At 48.7% G+C, this 18,353-nt stretch overlaps 8 protein-coding genes and 1 non-coding gene across 9 annotated transcripts; 3 read left to right on the top strand and 6 right to left on the bottom strand.

Moving 5' to 3' along the window:
• Positions 1-236: 236 nt before the first annotated feature.
• HD556DRAFT_1442244 (uncharacterized protein) lies at positions 237-3,108 on the top strand (the record flags this gene model as incomplete). The annotated part of the gene is made up of 6 exons (XM_041306428.1): positions 237-461; positions 519-947; positions 1,437-2,077; positions 2,142-2,182; positions 2,246-2,709; positions 2,764-3,108. 6 exons carry the CDS (start codon positions 237-239, stop codon positions 3,106-3,108), a joined length of 2,145 nt encoding a protein of 714 aa, XP_041161275.1.
• An 836-nt stretch (positions 3,109-3,944) lies between these two features.
• Positions 3,945-6,678, bottom strand: HD556DRAFT_1365261 (Metallo-dependent phosphatase-like protein). Its single transcript, XM_041302757.1, has 12 exons — positions 6,416-6,678; positions 6,155-6,359; positions 6,072-6,097; positions 5,920-6,018; positions 5,758-5,869; positions 5,557-5,702; positions 5,363-5,502; positions 5,235-5,312; positions 4,963-5,183; positions 4,730-4,907; positions 4,560-4,679; positions 3,945-4,501 (listed from the first exon to the last, which is right to left on the bottom strand). Exons 1-12 carry the CDS (start codon positions 6,551-6,553, stop codon positions 4,069-4,071), a joined length of 1,896 nt encoding a protein of 631 aa, XP_041161274.1. The 5' UTR covers positions 6,554-6,678; the 3' UTR covers positions 3,945-4,068.
• On the bottom strand, positions 6,662-8,147 carry HD556DRAFT_1365258 (UNC-50 family-domain-containing protein). The gene is made up of 8 exons (XM_041302756.1): positions 7,818-8,147; positions 7,703-7,758; positions 7,621-7,646; positions 7,505-7,570; positions 7,324-7,444; positions 7,059-7,268; positions 6,960-7,000; positions 6,662-6,909 (listed from the first exon to the last, which is right to left on the bottom strand). Exons 1-8 carry the CDS (start codon positions 8,091-8,093, stop codon positions 6,782-6,784), a joined length of 924 nt encoding a protein of 307 aa, XP_041161273.1. The 5' UTR covers positions 8,094-8,147; the 3' UTR covers positions 6,662-6,781.
• A 1,203-nt stretch (positions 8,148-9,350) lies between these two features.
• On the top strand, positions 9,351-10,004 carry HD556DRAFT_1235472 (uncharacterized protein; the record flags this gene model as incomplete). Its single annotated transcript, XM_041297749.1, has 1 exon — positions 9,351-10,004. A coding segment is annotated over one exon (654 nt), but the record flags the coding sequence as incomplete, so codon positions are not given.
• An 863-nt stretch (positions 10,005-10,867) lies between these two features.
• HD556DRAFT_1442240 (uncharacterized protein) lies at positions 10,868-13,446 on the top strand (the record flags this gene model as incomplete). Its single annotated transcript, XM_041306427.1, has 6 exons — positions 10,868-11,696; positions 11,747-11,874; positions 11,926-12,207; positions 12,261-12,347; positions 12,400-12,495; positions 12,547-13,446. The coding sequence occupies 6 exons, from the start codon at positions 10,868-10,870 to the stop codon at positions 13,444-13,446; spliced, it is 2,322 nt and encodes a 773-aa protein (XP_041161271.1).
• A 97-nt stretch (positions 13,447-13,543) lies between these two features.
• HD556DRAFT_1472892 (glycosyltransferase family 4 protein) lies at positions 13,544-15,603 on the bottom strand. The gene is made up of 8 exons (XM_041308475.1): positions 15,281-15,603; positions 14,846-15,213; positions 14,639-14,787; positions 14,479-14,586; positions 14,323-14,429; positions 14,096-14,264; positions 13,851-14,031; positions 13,544-13,801 (listed from the first exon to the last, which is right to left on the bottom strand). Exons 1-8 carry the CDS (start codon positions 15,368-15,370, stop codon positions 13,642-13,644), a joined length of 1,332 nt encoding a protein of 443 aa, XP_041161270.1. The 5' UTR covers positions 15,371-15,603; the 3' UTR covers positions 13,544-13,641.
• On the bottom strand, positions 15,529-15,611 carry HD556DRAFT_t59. Its single transcript has one exon. It is a non-coding gene; the product is annotated as a tRNA-Val (tRNA).
• Positions 15,612-17,317: 1,706 nt separating this feature from the next.
• HD556DRAFT_1269270 (uncharacterized protein) lies at positions 17,318-18,133 on the bottom strand. The gene has a single exon (XM_041299156.1). It carries the CDS (start codon positions 17,648-17,650, stop codon positions 17,495-17,497), a length of 156 nt encoding a protein of 51 aa, XP_041161268.1. The 5' UTR covers positions 17,651-18,133; the 3' UTR covers positions 17,318-17,494.
• HD556DRAFT_1218481 (uncharacterized protein) lies at positions 17,824-18,087 on the bottom strand (the record flags this gene model as incomplete). Its single annotated transcript, XM_041296745.1, has 1 exon — positions 17,824-18,087. A coding segment is annotated over one exon (264 nt), but the record flags the coding sequence as incomplete, so codon positions are not given.
• Positions 18,134-18,353: the final 220 nt, after the last annotated feature.

Below are 18,353 nucleotides of genomic sequence, written 5' to 3'. Positions count from 1 at the left end.
AGGCGATTATCGATGCATGGCGATTGTATTGATGTGCGGCGATTGCAAGTTTGCATTGCACATTTGCCAGCAGTCCTCGAAGATTTGTAGCCTTATCCATGGCAATCATTGCCAATACCAAGTCTGCTGGCATTCCTCAAAAATTCGTGAACTCCTTCAAACTCCGACGTGCAGTGCATGCGCAGACTGAGTAAGCTGACTGGCCCGATATCACCTGTGAGTTACTCATCCCTATCATGCCAGACGTCCTTATTATGAATCACAGACCTCTGGATCCTCCTAGCCCAACCAGCTCTGCGACTTACATTGAGTGTTCTTCTCCAGGTTATAAGGCTCCCATGATCAATAAAGGAACATTCAATTTCGAGCCACTATATGGCAGTCGTTCACCCACTAGCATGTCGTCTAGATTGTCAACTGGAGTCAACCATGATATCCCTCCTGGCAACTTTTTGGCTGAGGTAGAAGTCTAAAATTATCTATTGGTCATTGTGTTCTGATTAACTACTGAATATTAGGCACAAACCATCTTGAGTGATTCTAACATCCCTATGGACGTAATCAAAGAGGCCATCTCAGCTCAGTTTGCTACCTGCGAGAAGCACCGCAACCTCCTAATGTCAAAGATGTGGGAGCTTGAAGAAATCACTAGGTGGAAGAGGTTTTCGAAACGCACCGTTGCTACCTTGCAGAAGGAGCACAGCATTGCTCAGTCAGGGTTGAAACTATGGTTAGATTTAGCACAGAAACAGATTTCAAGAGATTCAGCCGATACCATCCAGACCTACCGCAGAGAACAGGAGGCCCTCACCGCTGTACAAATGGACCTTGTTAACTTGGAAGGACTTGCTTCTTCCCAGGGGATGGCTGATGGAGATTTGATTCAAGAAGGCACGGATGATGACGATGATGACGAATATTCCGCCATGTCAGACAACGACAGTATTGTGAGTTTAGTCGCTTTTTTTTGTAATTATAATCATTAAATGCATTCATTATTACTAGGGAGAATATTAATATTGTGATATGTGCGTAGTAAATTATGCAAGTTTGCGCATGTGGTGAGTCTAGCCTTTTCTTATTGGCGGGATCAATCACTGATCTGTTAGCTATCTCTACTAATCAGGAAGGCCGCCTGTTTTTGTGTTAGATGATATGTATCAAACTTTCCGGACCAGTGTTTTGTAGCCAACGTACTATGACATTGTTATTACCCTTCTCGTCGCACCTAGATTGAGGTCGCGCTGATAGCCATGCCTCATGGCATGGCGCATGGATGATCATCTTTTCATTGATTGTATGAGGTGTGAATATCGAAAGGTAAGACTAATTACGACGTACTGACTATTACATCTTAAGCCCTTCCCTCCACCATGCCCTCCAAGGCTACTGCGAAAAAATGACGACCCCCCCGAAAAAATGCAAAAGTCATAAAGAAACCAGGGTGTAAATCGGACCTTAATCCTTCCCTCCAACCGGACAGCACCCAACTCGGGCTTCAAGAAGAACATACCCAGCCCCCGCTTTTGTACAGCGACTTCTCAGTGATGATGGAAGGATACGATGACAATGAGGGAGAGGAGGAGGAGGAGGAGGAAGCGCGAAACGATCAGCGTGGGTCCTACCGGGAGCACCAACCACTTCCATACAACAATCTCCCTCAGCCCCACTACGGGCGGAACCATAGTATGCAAGATCAGGACCCTGGTGCTCCTCAGCATTACCAACCCCTTCCATATTACCCTCAGCCAGACCACGACCCTGGTGTTCCTCAACACTATCAACCCCTTCCTTATTACCCTCCGCCACAACTGCAGTATGATGATCTGCCGCCTTCCAGTCCCCCTCGTGACCCGCGCTTTGACAACCAACTTAGCATGCCATCATCCAGCCGGCAACCTGCTCCCCCCCCCCATCACCAGACACGTACGACTATCTACCAAATGTACCTACGTTTGAAGATCTCATACCTCCCGGAATCCAGGAACTCGAGCACACTACACGCTCAAGGTTCAGAGGTCTTGATCAAATGCGAGGAGAACGCCTCGAGCACCAACAGGCTCGGTGTGCAGCCCAAGTAGGCACCAATGTTCCCGGAATCTGCACCGTATTCATATACAATCCGCGCCGCCATCCAGCAGAGAGCCAACGAGGGCAACTCATTACAACTGGCGTCATCAGGGTAAGTCTTCTGAATCTTGTTTTATTTTTGTTCTTATTTTACAAATGTAACCTACAAGCGAAGTATCTGTTACAGTGCCGATTCCATCCCGACAACAACTACCGGCACCCATTACGCCATCCAGCCTTCAGCCTAATGCTGATCCTGGACCCCGACAGCTGACGGACAAAGAGCTAAAAGATGTGAAGAAGGAGGCGAAACGGGTGATGCGCAGAAAGGTGCTCCTCAAGAATGCGATGCCCACGACGGAACGGAATACTGGAATGGCTAAGGAAGCATTTTTGGAGGTGGTGGGACGTGTAGTATCGGGTGTATCATTGACGGCCTCGCAAATACCGGATCGCACCGAGACCTGCAAGAAGCTATCAGGGATCACGACGACTGTGCGTGGAGTCTTCAAGAAGGAGGCGCAACGGCTCATTCTCAACCACTATTCTCTTTCTCTTGAAGCCGGAGACACAAGATCATTGACTGACCACAGAGAGACTACTGTTGCCCCGCTTCTCGTCAACCACAGCTATCTTTTTGTAAGTCCATTTACATTGCTTTCGTTCTTAGGTTGCTAAACTAGCTTCTCTCAGAAAGATCCAACAGTCATGTCCCCTGTCAACCACCCCGCCGTCATCGAGACGATCTGTAATTCCCTCTGGACCACTCATCTTCATGAAGCGCTCGACTTCAATGAGCTCGACAAGCTCTACGACTTATTTTCAATCAGGGGCGCTGCAGTCCATAACACTCTACTAGAGTTCCAAGACGGAGTATATAAGTCAGTACAATTTTCACCAGTGTCTTTGTCGGCAACGGAGTACAAAGCAATTCAGACTCACAATAGCATCGTCCACGACACGCCTACGCTGCATTCTGCTTCGTTGTCTGTAAAGCAGAACATGATTGCTCTGGGGACGGCTTTGCGTGCACGTTGATTAGCACCTTCCTGATAGTAGTAGTACTACTAGTACTAGATAATCTACTACTACAAAGATAATCAGCGTGATCTTCCCTCTGATAATCGTTGAATCTCTCGAATATATCCATTTTCTGCTAGACAAACTTTGCTTCTGAAGCGAAAGTCCTAGCCGCTCGCATAGCAGCGTTACATAGCGTTACATACTCGGGTAAATCAAACTCCGCTCGACGAGCACTTTCAAGTTTTAGATGCTTGTACACTCCTTCTCTTTCAAAAATGGTCATACGACAAGTTTTGAAGTGCACCTGAGTGGAATAGAACGAGGCCATGGCGTGAAATAGAGACACTAATGCTCATTCTGAGATGCAACCTATTATATAGGTAAGAGGTTCCAACGGTTCTGCATGTACGACGACACACCAGAACCGAAGTTTCGTCGGTACATTGCATCCATTTTTGGTTGGGCGGAGCTCGAGGCCATATAAAACATACTTATGCAAGCTCTATGATCCTGGTGGGATTTGACGATAGCTAGATAAATTCGAACTCCGATTCCTAGCCATCAAACAGGTGCCGAGACGTAGCGGCTCCACCTGTTTTTCTTAAGTCATGATATCTTCCAGGTCAGGAATCTTGAGAATATGATGTCACCGATGCCCTCCGTCATAAGATTACACAACTACAAGCTATTTGCTTGTCAGGAATGAAGATCGCCGCATATAACCAGGTAGCCTAGTAGGCTTGACGGTTAATGACTTCGAGCTTTTTACGACTGCCTGAGCCTAATCAATCGAAGAGCCTAGCTCCGCAGCTGCAAGTCGGTGGACGAGAGAGGCATTGAGTCAGTCTGCGAAACCATCAATAAAGTTGTCCATTAATAATCATACTCATACTCGTTCTTTTCATCACAAGGTTGCGATCCATCAAAGCGACTAGAAAAAATGACTATGGATATACAGTATCGCTTCGATCCCAATCAACTGTGGGAAGAACTACCGCCCCCGCCTCCATAAGGCGAACCATTTCCAGGAAGCCCGTGAGTCTCTAAATCTTTCCCGTCTAGCGCTTCCTGAATCATCGAAATCGTGCTCTCCAAACTCCGGCGCCTCGTCGAGGGACTCGTCATCGTCGTCCCAAGCGAAGCCTGCCGGCCATGTCTGCCCTTGAATGGGGTGCGCGGAGACCCCATCTGTCCGCCGCTTGGGAGACTGGGTAAGGACGTCAGCGATCCCGACGACATGGAAGGCTCCACTCCAACGTTGACTCCACTCGGAGACACAGGGGACTCGATGGTATCTGCTGGGGTCGTCGGTAACGACCCAGATTGTGCTTGAGCCAGGTAGGCCTTTGCCTCTTCGGCGTCGAAAAGTTCTGGAGGCAGACGCTCGTTTTCGATATCTGACTTCCGTCTGCATGAAGATGTAATGAACACCGAGAGTGTATGCAGAAGGGGAAAGTTGAACGTACGCGTCCTCGAAGCCAGAAATGGCATCTTTGATGCCTTCTGTGCCTAAGGCTAGCGTGCCGTACGGCAACTTGCTAGAACCAGATATGCTCTTGAGCTCTGAAACCTTCTCCGACTCCTCTCTGCGACAGATCCGTCAAACTAGCACAACGTGTAGACAAGGATCCCGTACCGGAGCAAAGCAAACACACGCGCCATCCGTCCAACTGCAAGGATCTTGTTTTTGATGATCTTTCGCCTCTCCACCACTTCTTCGGGGTGAGCTACCCGTGAAACAACCTGTTCCTCGTCAGACTCCTCGAGCTCTTCTTTGCTGCAAGTGTTTAGCACAGCAACAAGCATATCCGTGACTAGATTCGCCGCTCAGTTCTGAATAGACGCTCTGAATAAGCTCCATGAACGTACTTTTCTCGCCCACAAAGGGTAAACTCCAAGTAAACACGTCCATGAAGTTAGGTAGCCAGTACGGATGAGGCGTGCAGTTGAACTGCCGAATATTCATCACGTTGCTCTCGTACTTCAAGACGGCGGCTTTGTTGTTGTAGACGTCGAGGTAGTTGGGAGCAGAAAAGATCGTCATGACAGAAGGAAAGCCTGTGCTTTTTGTCTTCCGGTACATACGATAGCTTTTGAGCGACCGCATGAGTAAAATAAACGGATGTACAATTGAAACATACCCAGCATCTTGAGCTTCGTGTGCGCGAATGATCGAAAGAAGATTATTTCGCTCTAAGAACTGACAAGCAGCTTGGTAACTATATGCCGACGATCAACCAAAATACATCGGACACCTGAAACCACTCACGTGAAGAAGTAAGAACAACCTCGGACGTGATTATGAACGAAGCTTTCATTCATCTTCTCTTGCCCAAAGTCTTCAACAGGATCCGACCATAGAATATCGCACATCAGGCCGTGTGTCGGAGGCTCGCGGAACCGATCGATCTAAAGGGAATATAAATGAACGTTGCATCATGGAAGATCCGCGAATGGACGTACCGCTCTAATATCATCCAAAGTGTTCAACTCCGGTGAAAGACCGCCGTGGATGCATAGGAATTGCTTGTTCATGACGGCAGCAAGGGGAAGTGCGCAGAAGGATTCCATGCAAGCGTCGTAGATGCGCTCCGAGTATTTGTGCTTGCCTGAGTGACGTTAGTGGAGTATTCATTCAGAGATGATGAAGTGATAGATACATACATTCGAGCTTGAAAGTGAAATAGTCTGTGAGATGCCGGCATTCATGATTGCCACGGAGAAGGAAGAGGGTGTCGGGATACCAGATCTTGAGGGACCACAGATACAAAACGCACTATGGGATGGGATGAGTTGGAGAAGGTCGAGCATTGATGCAGGACACACCTCTATACTGAAGTAACCCCGATCAACGTAATCTCCGAGGAAAAGGTACCGTGTGTCCGCTGGACTGCCGCCAACTTCGAACAGTTTCATGAGGTCGTACTGGAGAGATGGTCAGTAATGTATCATCCTGACCAACAATCGAGGGCGCATACATATTGACCATGGATATCGCCACACACTAAGTGAGATGGTCTGTTGGCATGGGGTGACTACGGCAGACGACAAGCACACTCACCTGTGATTGGCGCGTCGACCTGCAAGACGTTAGACTCCGCACGAAGGAGCGCAGTTGCCTTTTCCAAAATCCATATCGCCTGATCCTCGGTGACCCGGCCTTCGCGGTAAAAGTGGTTCTTGAGGAACGCTACGTCAGGTTTGGTGGGATCTTGTCTGGAGAAAAACTGGGCATCCGTCGGGACATTCATAGCTGGCGCTTGCACCTGCAATGAGAGCTCAGCAGGCAGATTAAGATGAGTAGCCGATGACGCGAGCGTACATCTTTGACAACCCGCTCTTGTGTGCTGATTGTATTACCATCTTCAAGTACATGCTGAGTGAAGTCGATATCAGGAAGCGGCTTCTTGTGTTGGATCTGTTCAATTGCACGTTCGACATGAGCTTGAGCGATGTGCATGATGACGGAGATTGAAGAAGATATCAGTCGCACAGAAGGGAGTGCGAGAGACGCTCAGTGGCGGTGACTGGAGAACTTGGAAATACCCCTGGGCCCACAGCTTCAAGGTTGTAACACACAAAGTGTCTATTATTATTGTGATCAAGCTACAGCACACTACTGCGGAAATAGCTAGAGTAATCAATGACAGTTCACGCTTATCGTCCAGCTCCTGTATAATGCAGTGTATTATGAACCAAAGTACACGCTCAGAACATGTTTTGCAACGTGGAAACCCAATAACGAGACAACATAGCTCGCGAATAGCGGTAATAGCGGGGCCAGCAATATTTCGGAACGTATCAAGAATGGCAGAGCTGAATGTGAAAAAAAATTAGCGGCGAGATGGAAGAGAAGCTTTGCATACCGCTTAGTCCGAGGTACACTCCGTAGACATACTGGGCAAACCTGTTGGCGAAATCAATAATGAAAGGACAGTTTAGGTGGCGTGACCTCCAAGACTTGCCCTGCAAGATATAAGGTATTGCCAATAAGGAGGCAAACCCAGTTATCCTTTAACACTACGGGAAGGAGGAACAGTTGCGCTAAATAAAGTGTCAGATACAAGGGGAAAAATGCGTTCGTGTGGACGTCGAAAGCATATGCCCATTCGACTGAAGAGTCTGTAGGTGATGAATGAGAGGAAGGTGATACCAACACCCGGTTGGCGAAGAACCTATGAAGGAAAATGATCAGTTAGCATCACGCCCTAGCAAAGGAGAATGACGAACCAAAGAAGAGTCGCACTGAGTGCACCGACGAGGAGGTAATCTCGCAGTATCATCACGAAGGCTAATCGTACAGCCTGAAGTGGGGAATACGAATACACAATAGACCATGCTACTGCAGCAACTGAATGTCATCATAAGTTGTGAATAATTTTTGAATATAAGCTGCATAGATGGATCTCACCAAAGAGGCTCGCAAATAGCAAAATTAAGATTGCCGGGTCATCTCTTGCCCAGGTGTTCTTGGTCTCTACAGTAAACACATAAATGTTTGATTCAGACCAAGATCTATTGACGTACGCTTGTGGTAGTACACGTTTCGATAACTATTAGTTAGGCGTCAATGGATCATAATTGTGTGATATTTGGGGAGTTGGCTCACACTCTCTTGGGTGCCAGGCAGAGATAAGACAGCTGCCAAAAGGCCAGTTCAAAATCCTGCAGAGCCAATCTATCTCAGAACCTCTACTCAGAGCCTAGTAGCATGCACTTCACACCATTTGCTGGAACCTATGCAACCGTCGAAATATTAATGGCACGCGATTGGAGACAGACATGGGAGTGCCAGATAAATTGTGATTAGGATATGATGGAGATGTTAAGGGAAGTATAGGCATGTCTGTGCCAACTCGAGGGCGTCGAAAAAGAGTGCGAGATGAAGACACTTTGAACAGAATTTGATGAATGGCGGCGACTGAGAGGTGATGATGACCAACAAGGGCTGATCGGAATCGGGTTTCGGAACAGCTACTCGTGATGGTTTGTAAGCGCATTTCAAGTGAATGCCAACTGCAACATTAATATTCGTGCTGATCCAAGAGTTATGCGTATGTTTACAATGTTTTTCGACACACCGACGTATCTAGCAAAAAATAAAACTGCTGTATTGCATCTATGCCGAAACAGTGAATTGAGTTGTGCTGCTACCGTCTAAGCAGCTTCCACATAGATTGATGTCTTCATCGAGTCCAATAACTAAGTAGTTGGAATTAGCATTACAGAATGCGAGGGTGTTGCAGGAACGAATGTTGCGCATGGGAAGGGGTCCCTTTGAGAGGACGTTATTCCGAGCGATTTTAGTTGCTTGTAATCTGATAAAATCGACGCATCCAGATGCTGATCCGACGGCAGTGGAAGGGTCAGAGCACCTTGAGTTGGATCAAGCGCAGTCGAACAAAACGTAGGCTCGTGGAACAGAACCTATGATACCTTTCAGGAATGGCTTCAAATTAAGTCACCGGTCCTCAGCACTCGGCCGCGCCCGGCGCCAAGCACGGATTCCAAGATCACAACGAAGTTTTTTGATGGTAACGAGCATCCAAAAGTGATTCGACATGGACAAGGCTGAGACTCGTATCCGGTGCCTTTACCCCTTAAGCTTGCGTTATGAGCAAGCGAGTGGTAGCGGAGAGCATTATCAATATCGTGCTCTGTGATGCCATAAACAGGCTGTTGTACATAGGACATTGCGGCCCATATATATATCGGGGTGCGTCGCAGCTCTTATGAGTTGCATTGCACTAGTGATTGCTGCAGAAGCACAGTCGTAGTTGTCCGGCTTCCAATGTACGAAATGACCGCCATGTTGTGGGACGTTGCAGCTTTTCAATTTCCTAAATCGAGTGGCTAATGACGTGTTAAATTGTGCATGCCCCAGACTTGGACAAGGCGGTGAAGTGACTCTATGCATAAGAGCTTTCAGATCTCTGCGCTTCAAATGAAATCATACCTGTTATAATAATAACTCATGTCAGCCAATTGTGATCGTCGAGTCTTGACATCAACTTTTGTGGCAAGTCTCTGCAAACTCTCCAGGTGGTCGGATCACAATGTTAACGTTCATGTGCCACGACACCTGAAAGCATAATGGAATGATCACTGAAATCCTTGATCAATGTACATACACGGGGTCTCAGACTTCGGCAGGGAGCGGGCGGGAATTAAAAATTTGGATCGGAGTTAGGAGGTTCTCCTCGGCCAACTTGGGAACGCATTTCTGTCGTTAGTTTATCACTCCTCTCGTCCGCACCATGGTGGAAGATGAAACAGAAGTTCTAGACTGGGGAAATGAGGAGGAAGACCGGGGAACTTCGGAACAAGATCCAAGTCTCGCTGCTGAGGATGCAGAAGATGCTGTGTCGCTTGGAGGTGACGAGGACGACGAATTCCTGACCTACCAGCCTCGCGTTTCACAGGGCGGTGCTCAGCGCACACAGTCTCCTTCAAAGGCGGTCAATCACTCCGAAAAAAATCAGGAGATACCAGTTTCTGGCGCCAACGCTCGGGGCAAGGCTCCTGAGCATGATAGGCCCAAAACGCCAGTAAGGACTCCCCAGGAACCACATACGGTTCCCGAATCATCTCCAGTTCTCAATCGCCAGTTGTCGTTTGGGAAACTTACTCATGCTCTTCCTCCCAAACCAATAGTGTCTTCAGTTCCATTTATGCATCCTTCTCATCCGTCCATCATTGAAGCTACAGCCATGGCAGCTCGCGTCGACCGGGACAAGAAAAATGGCATTGCTGTTGTCTCCAAGCCCACGACATTTGAATCAGGGGATATACTTCCCCCAGATTGGGAGGTTAGACACCCGAGAAATGGCCGCGGTGTCTATTATTATAATTCTCGCACCAAAGAATCGACTTGGACGCGTCCTGGCAGCTCCCCGCCTGCTCGTGATCGGCGCGTTGCTGACGAAACCCGGGATATCGTTGTTATCAGCAAGACTGATGATCCCCTGACCTCCCGTATAGGCCGGTCAGATACTGGTACCATTTTGTCTTATGATGATCGCCATTATCGCCCTGGAGAAAGTGCTCGACGGGATGAGCGACCGTCAATGCAATCCTATGGCAGTCAAAATGATTCATTTTTGGCATCCAACAGAGCCAATGGAGAACGGTCCCTTTCACCGCCACTGCGCCACCGCGCAGATGACCGCGTTCTGTCTTCTCGTCGCCAGTGGTCGCCTTCAGCTAATGGGGACCAGAATAGGGGCAGAGCATCCACAAAGGACTCTGTGCGTCCCGGCTCACCTATAGCAGATGTAGACCGCGTTTGGGTAGCACCTCGAGTTCCGTCGCCTGTTGATCGGTCAGTGTCACACGAAGAGAAACACCGTGAAGTCGAGCAACCTCCTCACAAAGAACGCGAGCGTCGTGAGAGTTCTCGCGATGCCGACAGAATGTCGACAACAAGTACGTTATCTACATCATCCCCTATCCTCATCCCTCGTCGGCGTATCTGCTCCTCCTGGGGTACAGGACGCAAGGCCTTTGCTGCGTCCCGCACAACCTCGAGAGTTGAGCTGCGTAGTACCATATTTCGTTCTTTTGTATTCGACTTCTTCCTCGCATGGACACACGGACGCTCATCATGGATCCCTATCTTCTTCCTCCTTTTCCCCCTATCCTTATATCTATCCTCTTCTTTTTCTTTTTTTTCTCCTTTGTTATTCTCTAGGACCCAGATCGCCTGTCAGTCACGGTCATGACGTTCAGTATCCGCCCACATTGCCGTCCTCGAACGACCCCGACACCTTGCGTGATGAGTTGTCGTCCGCAGCGAGGCAGAACAGTCGCTTCATTCAAGCGCCTTCTGCTCAAATGGACCGACGAATTCCAGATCTACCTGACAAGCCCTCGCGAGAAACGCGCGGCCGAGCCAGGTCACTTAGTGCAGATGGCACTCGGTCTCGTCATCGAACAAGTGATCGCCACAAAGCTGATGCAAGAGCTCACGAACACCCAGTCATGGCGCACCAGACGTCGCCCCAAGCTCCGCAGGAGCAGTTGGTACCCCCCACCCCATCCCCCCCAATCGAACGTACGTATTCTTCACCCATCCACTCTTCCTCATGCCAACGTCGTCTGCCATTCGCGTGCATCTCTCGCTTGTTCAGGCTCTCGAAAACGGGTGCCTTTGCCACCGCAACGTGACAGTTTTCAGGAAGGCTCACGTGGAAGAGCGGATGTCGGGTACCGCTCGCCACCGTCTGCCACTCGTGATAGTGCCCCGGCTTCTCGGTTAATTACCAACGATGCACGCATTCCGTCGGGCCCACGCTTGTCTCCTTTGGAGATCTCAAGAGACACCAGATCCTCCGACGCCAGAGGATCTCGACAAGCGCATTCCAGTTCTGCGCTTCATTCAAACTCTCAGACAGATACCTATGCTCATAATGAGTCTAGGGACAAACGAGGCCAAGATCAAATGGATGTTGAGGACCCTCCAGCCATTATCGCCAAGTCCACTGAACCTTCTCGACAGCTTGTGAATAGTCAGCGCTATCGCGAGGATCGTGACGGCTCCGCTCCCAAACGCCCTCGGGCAATGATGGACGATGTCGAGGTACCTGCACGACGGAGATCTCCAGGTAGGCACTTACACCGCTTCATTCATTTACGTGAGGTAAACTAGACATAGATCGCTCTCCCAAACTATCGCGTTCTGAATGGAAAGAGCCTCATCGCACAGCACACGAAGATGTCTCCCGAGCTGCGCCCTCGCGGGATGAAAGGCGCGCGCCTGTTGAATCATCAACTCGGATTTCGGTTGGTACCTTTTCCATGTCTTCTGTTGAGTTTTTAAATTTGGATTCACAGCGTGATACTTCTCGTCGTCATGTTGATATGTCAAGGCCGCCTCCTAGTGCTCCAACGCCAAAGCTTTCTGGAACAAACAGCATGCCAATTGGTGGCAGAGGCAACCGCTTTGGTGATTCTGCTTCAATTTCACCGCATCCACCACTACCGTCTGCGTCTTTCCTACCTCTGGCGAGTTCCGCTTCACGCCGAGGCGTTCATGTGTCTGGAAGCAACGCGCAGCCTGTGGTTTCTCGCCCTGTTCGTCAACCTGCTGGTGCGATGGACAATCACGATCGATTAGTATGTTTTACTTCCATATAATTGCGACCCATGTTCCTTACTTATATCCATAGCCTCGTCTGGATGATTTCCATGACAGAGAGCGTTCAACGAAGATTCTTGTCGATCAACGTCGGCAAACAGAGCGCATAGTTTCACCTGTACGCTCTCTTGTGTGGAAATAGATTGAGTCCTCACAAGTTTACATTACAGCTCCTTCCGCGCAAGCCTCTCTCTGTGCCAGACCCACCTGCGAATGCACCTATCAATACAGATTCACCATTACGATTAGGCGCACGTGCAGCAAGAGTGGGTCTTCTGAGCATAGCCGTTAGAGTTTGACTGACGCTAGCACTGTAGACTCGTTTTGGACCTCCAGTTCCGGAACCTGAGGGGAAACCGCACCTCAACAGCAGACGTGACCAGACGCCCGAGAGTCCTCATTCTCATCATGATCATGATCATGCAACCTCTCCTCCGCTTTCCAGGAACTCTTCCACGACGTCGGCACGCGATGCCGTTTATCCGTCACAACAATCCAAGCACGACGGGGACGTCTCTCTTCGCAGTCACCGGCCGCCTGAATCGCGGCCTCACGGCCCTGAAAGAAAGGAGACAAATGATCTTCCTGAATACCCACGTAGCAGCAGTCACAATGATCGTCGTGACCATGGTCCGCCTTCACTGGATCATAATCAGGAATGGCATGTAGATGACTCAAAAAGTTCGAAGTGGTCTAGAACACGGGATTTACCTCCGCACGAGTCCTTGCGCCACGCCGACGCAGAGTCATCACCCTCTGGTCACCATGCCGCGAACGGTGAAGGGTCGCATCAATCTCTTCCGCTGGCTATGCATCCAGAGCGTGCACGACTTCTGCAGAGTCACCTTCCGCACTCTCTACCTCCTCGCCCCGATACAGAACCAAGACGTCCCCGTTCAACTCGTCCCCGTCATGGTTCAGCGCCTTGGGCCCCCTCTGGTTCACGTTTCAATCAGCACTTCGAGGAGACTTCCTTCCATGGAGACCGCTTCGATCGGTCGTCTAACAACCACGGAAGCTCTCTAATCGATCGGTTGGCTGTTGACGGCGGACAATCGTCCTTTTCATTGAGAGATCGCGTGAAGGTCCCTATGAAGCGGCCTTCAGATGACCCTATCGTGAACGACGCGTTGATGGATGTAGACGATGGGCACGAAGGCTCCAAGCGGAGCAGGAGGCGAGGGGGAAAGCCCAAGAGGCCGAGGCGTGTGGTATGACATCCTAGTATCCAATTTTGTTCTTTTTGTTCAACCTTTTGGTCTGCTTTCGATGATGCATCTCCATTGGACAGAGTATTGGCATTACAATCTCATCTTGTCGTGTCTAGTGATTATGGTTAATTGTCTCTTGGTTCGGCATTTTTTTGCAACTTATTCTCGAGATTAGATATGTATTAGTCAGTTGATATGAAGCTACTGCACCACATGTCTAAAATTGTGGTGTTCCCAATGCATTTGAACAAAGTCCAGATCATGTCGCGGCATCAACCATTCCAGAAATAGGAAGAATAGGCAATCCACCACAAGGATGATTGTGTAGATCGGTCCTGCAAATGGCCCCAGTTCCATAGTTCTATGACATTTTAGCCAGGGTCTATCAGCACAAATGTGTGCAAAGTTACCTTTGCATCCGAGTCCAGAGATCCTTCTGTTCAGACTTGACGACAGCATCGTACACAATCTCGGTCCGTTCTGCGACTTCTCCCCAGTTGTAAAAGTTTTTCACCTTCTGATGAGCTTCTAAGGGGTCATGCTGGCCTTTCGAAACAATTGCGACCGCCTCTGACAGGGCACGGATCAAATCTGAAAAAAATGATAGTGAAAAACGGTCCAGAATGATATATCTTGCGCAGGGTCCCACACGTACCATCCTCCTCTGGCTTCGCAAACGAAATCATGTCACGAGGGAGAATCTCCGGGACTCCGCCTACTCGTGTCGAGACCACATAAAGACCTGCGCACGCAGCTTCCAAAATAGCGATCCCGAACGATTCCGTCAGTGAGGTGTTCAGAAATATCGATCCTCGCACGAGAACCTGCAGAGACGCGTATGAATCATGATCATGAGAGTCGAATTCGCTCATGTCTACTTACGTCTCGCACGTCGCGATGTCGAACTGGACCGAGGAGCTCTATGCGGTCTTGGAGGAGATGTCGTTCTCTTACTTGTAACAGGTCGTTCAGCTTGGGTCCGTCTCCTCCTAGGCCAGCGAATTAGGGTTAGATGATACTGGAGTTGGAGCGACTTACCTACGATGAAATTGACGTTAGGAAACGCGGAGCATATTCGGGGGGCAGTGGCGACCAGTAAGTCGATGCCTTTACGATACGCCAGACGAGACAAAACCACGATATAGACTGGAGAAAAATCAGTTGTCCCTTTCAACGACAATGAAATGGAAGCACTTACTAGTTTCTGACGACACCGGCTTGGTAGCTGGAGTAAACTGCTCCGCAACCAGAGCGTTTGGAATCACATAAACATTTGGTCGAACGACAAGTGCAGAGGAATCTTCAGACATCTCAAACAACTGTCCACGCAGGACTGTATTTTCCCTCCTGATTCACGGTCACAAGAAAATAAGGACGATATCGATAGTAAGAGTTGACCACATACCCGGTATGCGAGACACAAATTACAGCGTCGACATTTTTAAGAGCCGCCGCAAGGAGTTTGTTTGTTAATATGCTCGCTGCATCTTCGAACCCGAAAAGACTGTGATCGGTGAACACCGTGCGGACGCCAAGATGGTGCGCGTGTAGAATAGCCTCCTGGCCCAGAGACGATAAACTCGCGTGTGCATGAATAAGGTGAATATGCTCGCGTGCAATGATGACGCGGAAATATGGCAAAAACATAAAATAATTCGGAAGAGTGGCGGAGGAGGCGATGGCAGGAAAAGGTATGTAGTATACCTTCAAGCCTGGCAGAAGCCAGCGAACGCCCACTCGGTCTGGAGGATGACTGTGCGTGATTACGATCACCTGCGAATGTTGGATGCAAGATAAACGACATTGTAGAGAACGTCAAAGGAAGTTTGAAAAATCATGCCTTGTGACCACGACGGATAAGATTTGCACTGAGCATGAATATGTGGTTTTCCACTCCTCCCACGTTTGGGTGGAAGAAATCAGATATCATCCTGAATGGTGTAGCATTTAGAACTTGTTTCCTTCAATACAGAATACATACGCAATGGCGAGAGGCTCATGCTTCATTTTGTGGCAAAGATCGAGCGAACGGTTCTGGCAGCCGCGCGTCTGGTAATACACCCGAGCCTTGTGGAAAAGAGAAAAAAGTGGCTCGACCCAGGATCGAACTGGGAACCTTCTGTGGACAACCTAATGTGAGACAGAAATCATAACCATTAGACCATCGAACCATACAAGGCCGATGGTCACTGTGTATTAATAAGCGTGGCATAATATAATTATACTTCTAGTCTCATTCACCTTCCTCAAACTTTGCGAGTTGTGACAGTGATGGTATATAACGTCTCCTTCCAAGTCAGTAATATGGAACGTGCACCAATCCATCTGTGTTTCTCAATTTCAATCCAATGACCTCATTCTATTTCACTGAGGTGAGCTTGGAAAACGTAGAGACTCACTGTATGACTGAACTAACTGGTTTTCAAGGTGTCCCTTCTAATGAGGAGATACTCTGATTTTGTGTACTGAGGCATCCTGATCTTGAAAACCATTAGAAGTCGCTACAATCTGAGGAAGCACTCGAAATTGTTAGGACTGGGGCGTCCTCTATCTTGGACAACGTTATCACCACAGTAAGTTGTCCGACTCCCTGCAAGCTGACGCCTGTACTAACAAACATACTCCCCAAAAGGCGGGCATCCTCCTCGCTACAAGTGGCGTTATCGTCACCACGAGCACTCCTGTAATTTATCCTGACTTTTCATCACCCATTTCCTATTTTCTGCTCTTCATATCGTTCATGCTCGCCATGATTGCGATGTCGACGTTCTAGCTCGAGAATCTTCCGCTGGATCTATACCGACATTTTTTCATAAGTATTTGGTGAGTTGTTCGGTTATTGGTACCCTCTGGCTTCTCATTCATTTCACCCCCGGCCATGTCAACAGTGGGCTTTTACTCCCAAAGCAGTCTGCCGCGCCTTCGCTGCGCTCTGGCAGGTCATGTACATCGCTAACATTGGGACAATATCGTTAGAATTCAAGCGGAAGTATATGACAAGCCTCAAATCACGCTAGATATCGCCAGTGCGTAGTTTCCGACTTTGTTTTCTTCTTGTTTTGACGGCCCTGTGTACTTTGTCAGAAGAAAGTTTCTGGGCTTGCGATACCGCAGATTATAATGGTTGAGTAGATGTTTATCGAGGCGATCCATTCTTGTTTCAACTATGACTAGCGCCTGTGCATGCTCTAACATATGGAAGGACGAAATATTTGATTCCACGGAAGCAGTTCGTCTGAGTCCCGTATGCGCGCTCGTGCTAGAGCTCTACCTGCACTTCACCGCTCCCTGTCAGTCCGCGCTTGGCAATCTTGTGTCTGTGTACCGTGCGCTTATCTCTGTGTCTGAGTCCACTCTTTGCAATGCGAAAATGCTTACTGAGACAGATCAGTGGCAAGCGTTAGTGACGAGACAGCGTTGGTGGTAGATAAACCTGTCATCTTTCTCCGAGTTCAAATAACCCTTGCCCTCTAGGATATGCAACTCACTGCGCGCTTTTGTGTCAGATTTTGCTCTTGTCTTTGTCTCAAGGGACGTACTTTGCGAAAGCCCTTCTCAACCTCCGCATCGGTTCATTCGCTCACGTACCACTGTCGAAAGTACGATGTCGGCGTGCTATTGGGACACTATTTGGGACAGAGAAAAGGAGAAAGGCACAACAGCAAATGTAGTGTACTTGTTGTAAATCATGGTAGATGTGCGAAGGTGATCAGTTTGCTTGTTAATATAGCTTCCCTCACGTGAAGCACGCAGCGTGTACGACACTGGCATTATTTTACAGTTAAACAGACTTATTGTGTACTCAAAAAGTAGACGATAATAGCAACCAGTGGGGGCGAATCCAATCTTATAAACAGTACACCAATATTATGAACAAATACGATTTAGTTGCCGCAACACGTGCACAGTATTTCCAGTATATTGGTAACTTAGTTGCCATCGAGGAACCTAGTTACCTGAGCAGAAAATCCCTGGACCATCAACTAGGAATTGTCGCGAAAAGGGGACATAATTTGGCGTGCAATTTCGCCGTCAACAGACCACACGGAACCTATCAATCCGGAGAGTTCGCAGCAGCAAGATGAATTGCCTCATTCGGTCTCGACTTGTGACAGGCCGATAAGAATGCAAACTCCGGAGCGTTCGGATGATCTCCTTGAACGTTGATGGGCCCATCGCGTAATGCGAAGGGAAGATCGTTCGTTGTCATAGCAGGCCAGGTGTGAAGCCACCAGCGATCACGACTCGATACATCGAATACTCCCTCAAGGGGAGTGCCGCCCGGTGGGTTTAATGACTTCCTCAAGGTTAGACAGAACAACACCCTGCTGCCTGAATCTGTCACGAAGGTTGGTGGCAAGGTTAGAAGATGACTGGGGAATGGAGCTCCAGTGTAGCTTTATTAAGCTCGATGGCCTCATCAAGGTCAGAAAGGATATCCCGCTGCTCCGATCTGACTCGAAGGCTCATGGCAATGTCACGGTTATCGAGAGACATGGACCGATCAGAACGTCCTGGGGGACGGAGTGCCAGTGCAGCCCAATCAATGGCTTCATTGAGATCAGACGGGATGTCTCGCTGTTTGAATCTATCAGTGTGAAGACCGATAGCAAGGTTGTTGAGAGTAGAAGATTGATCAAAACGGCCAAGCCAGCTGCAGCTGTCAGGCGTGAGAGATTCAAGATATCAGAATGTTTCCTGTTCGTTACAGTATTCGCTAGCCTGTTTTATAGTGAGATGAGGAGGCAGTTGCTATGTCGCTCCAATCACATCATAGCGGAGGAGTGTCAAGGCGTACGTGGCCAAGTGACCTCACAGCACAACTCTCCGAGCTCCATCCTCTTTGTTCCACCCACTATCTCAACTTACCAGACATTCGAAAAGCAAGGGCCTCATCCTGTCTGACCTCGATG

This window comes from Suillus plorans (assembly GCF_016647745.1).
Source record: "Suillus plorans strain S12 chromosome Unknown HD556scaffold_22, whole genome shotgun sequence".
Classification (NCBI taxonomy): Eukaryota; Fungi; Basidiomycota; class Agaricomycetes; order Boletales; family Suillaceae; genus Suillus; species Suillus plorans.
Note: the sequence above shows the minus strand (reverse complement) of the source record. Positions and strands in the feature narration are given on the sequence as shown.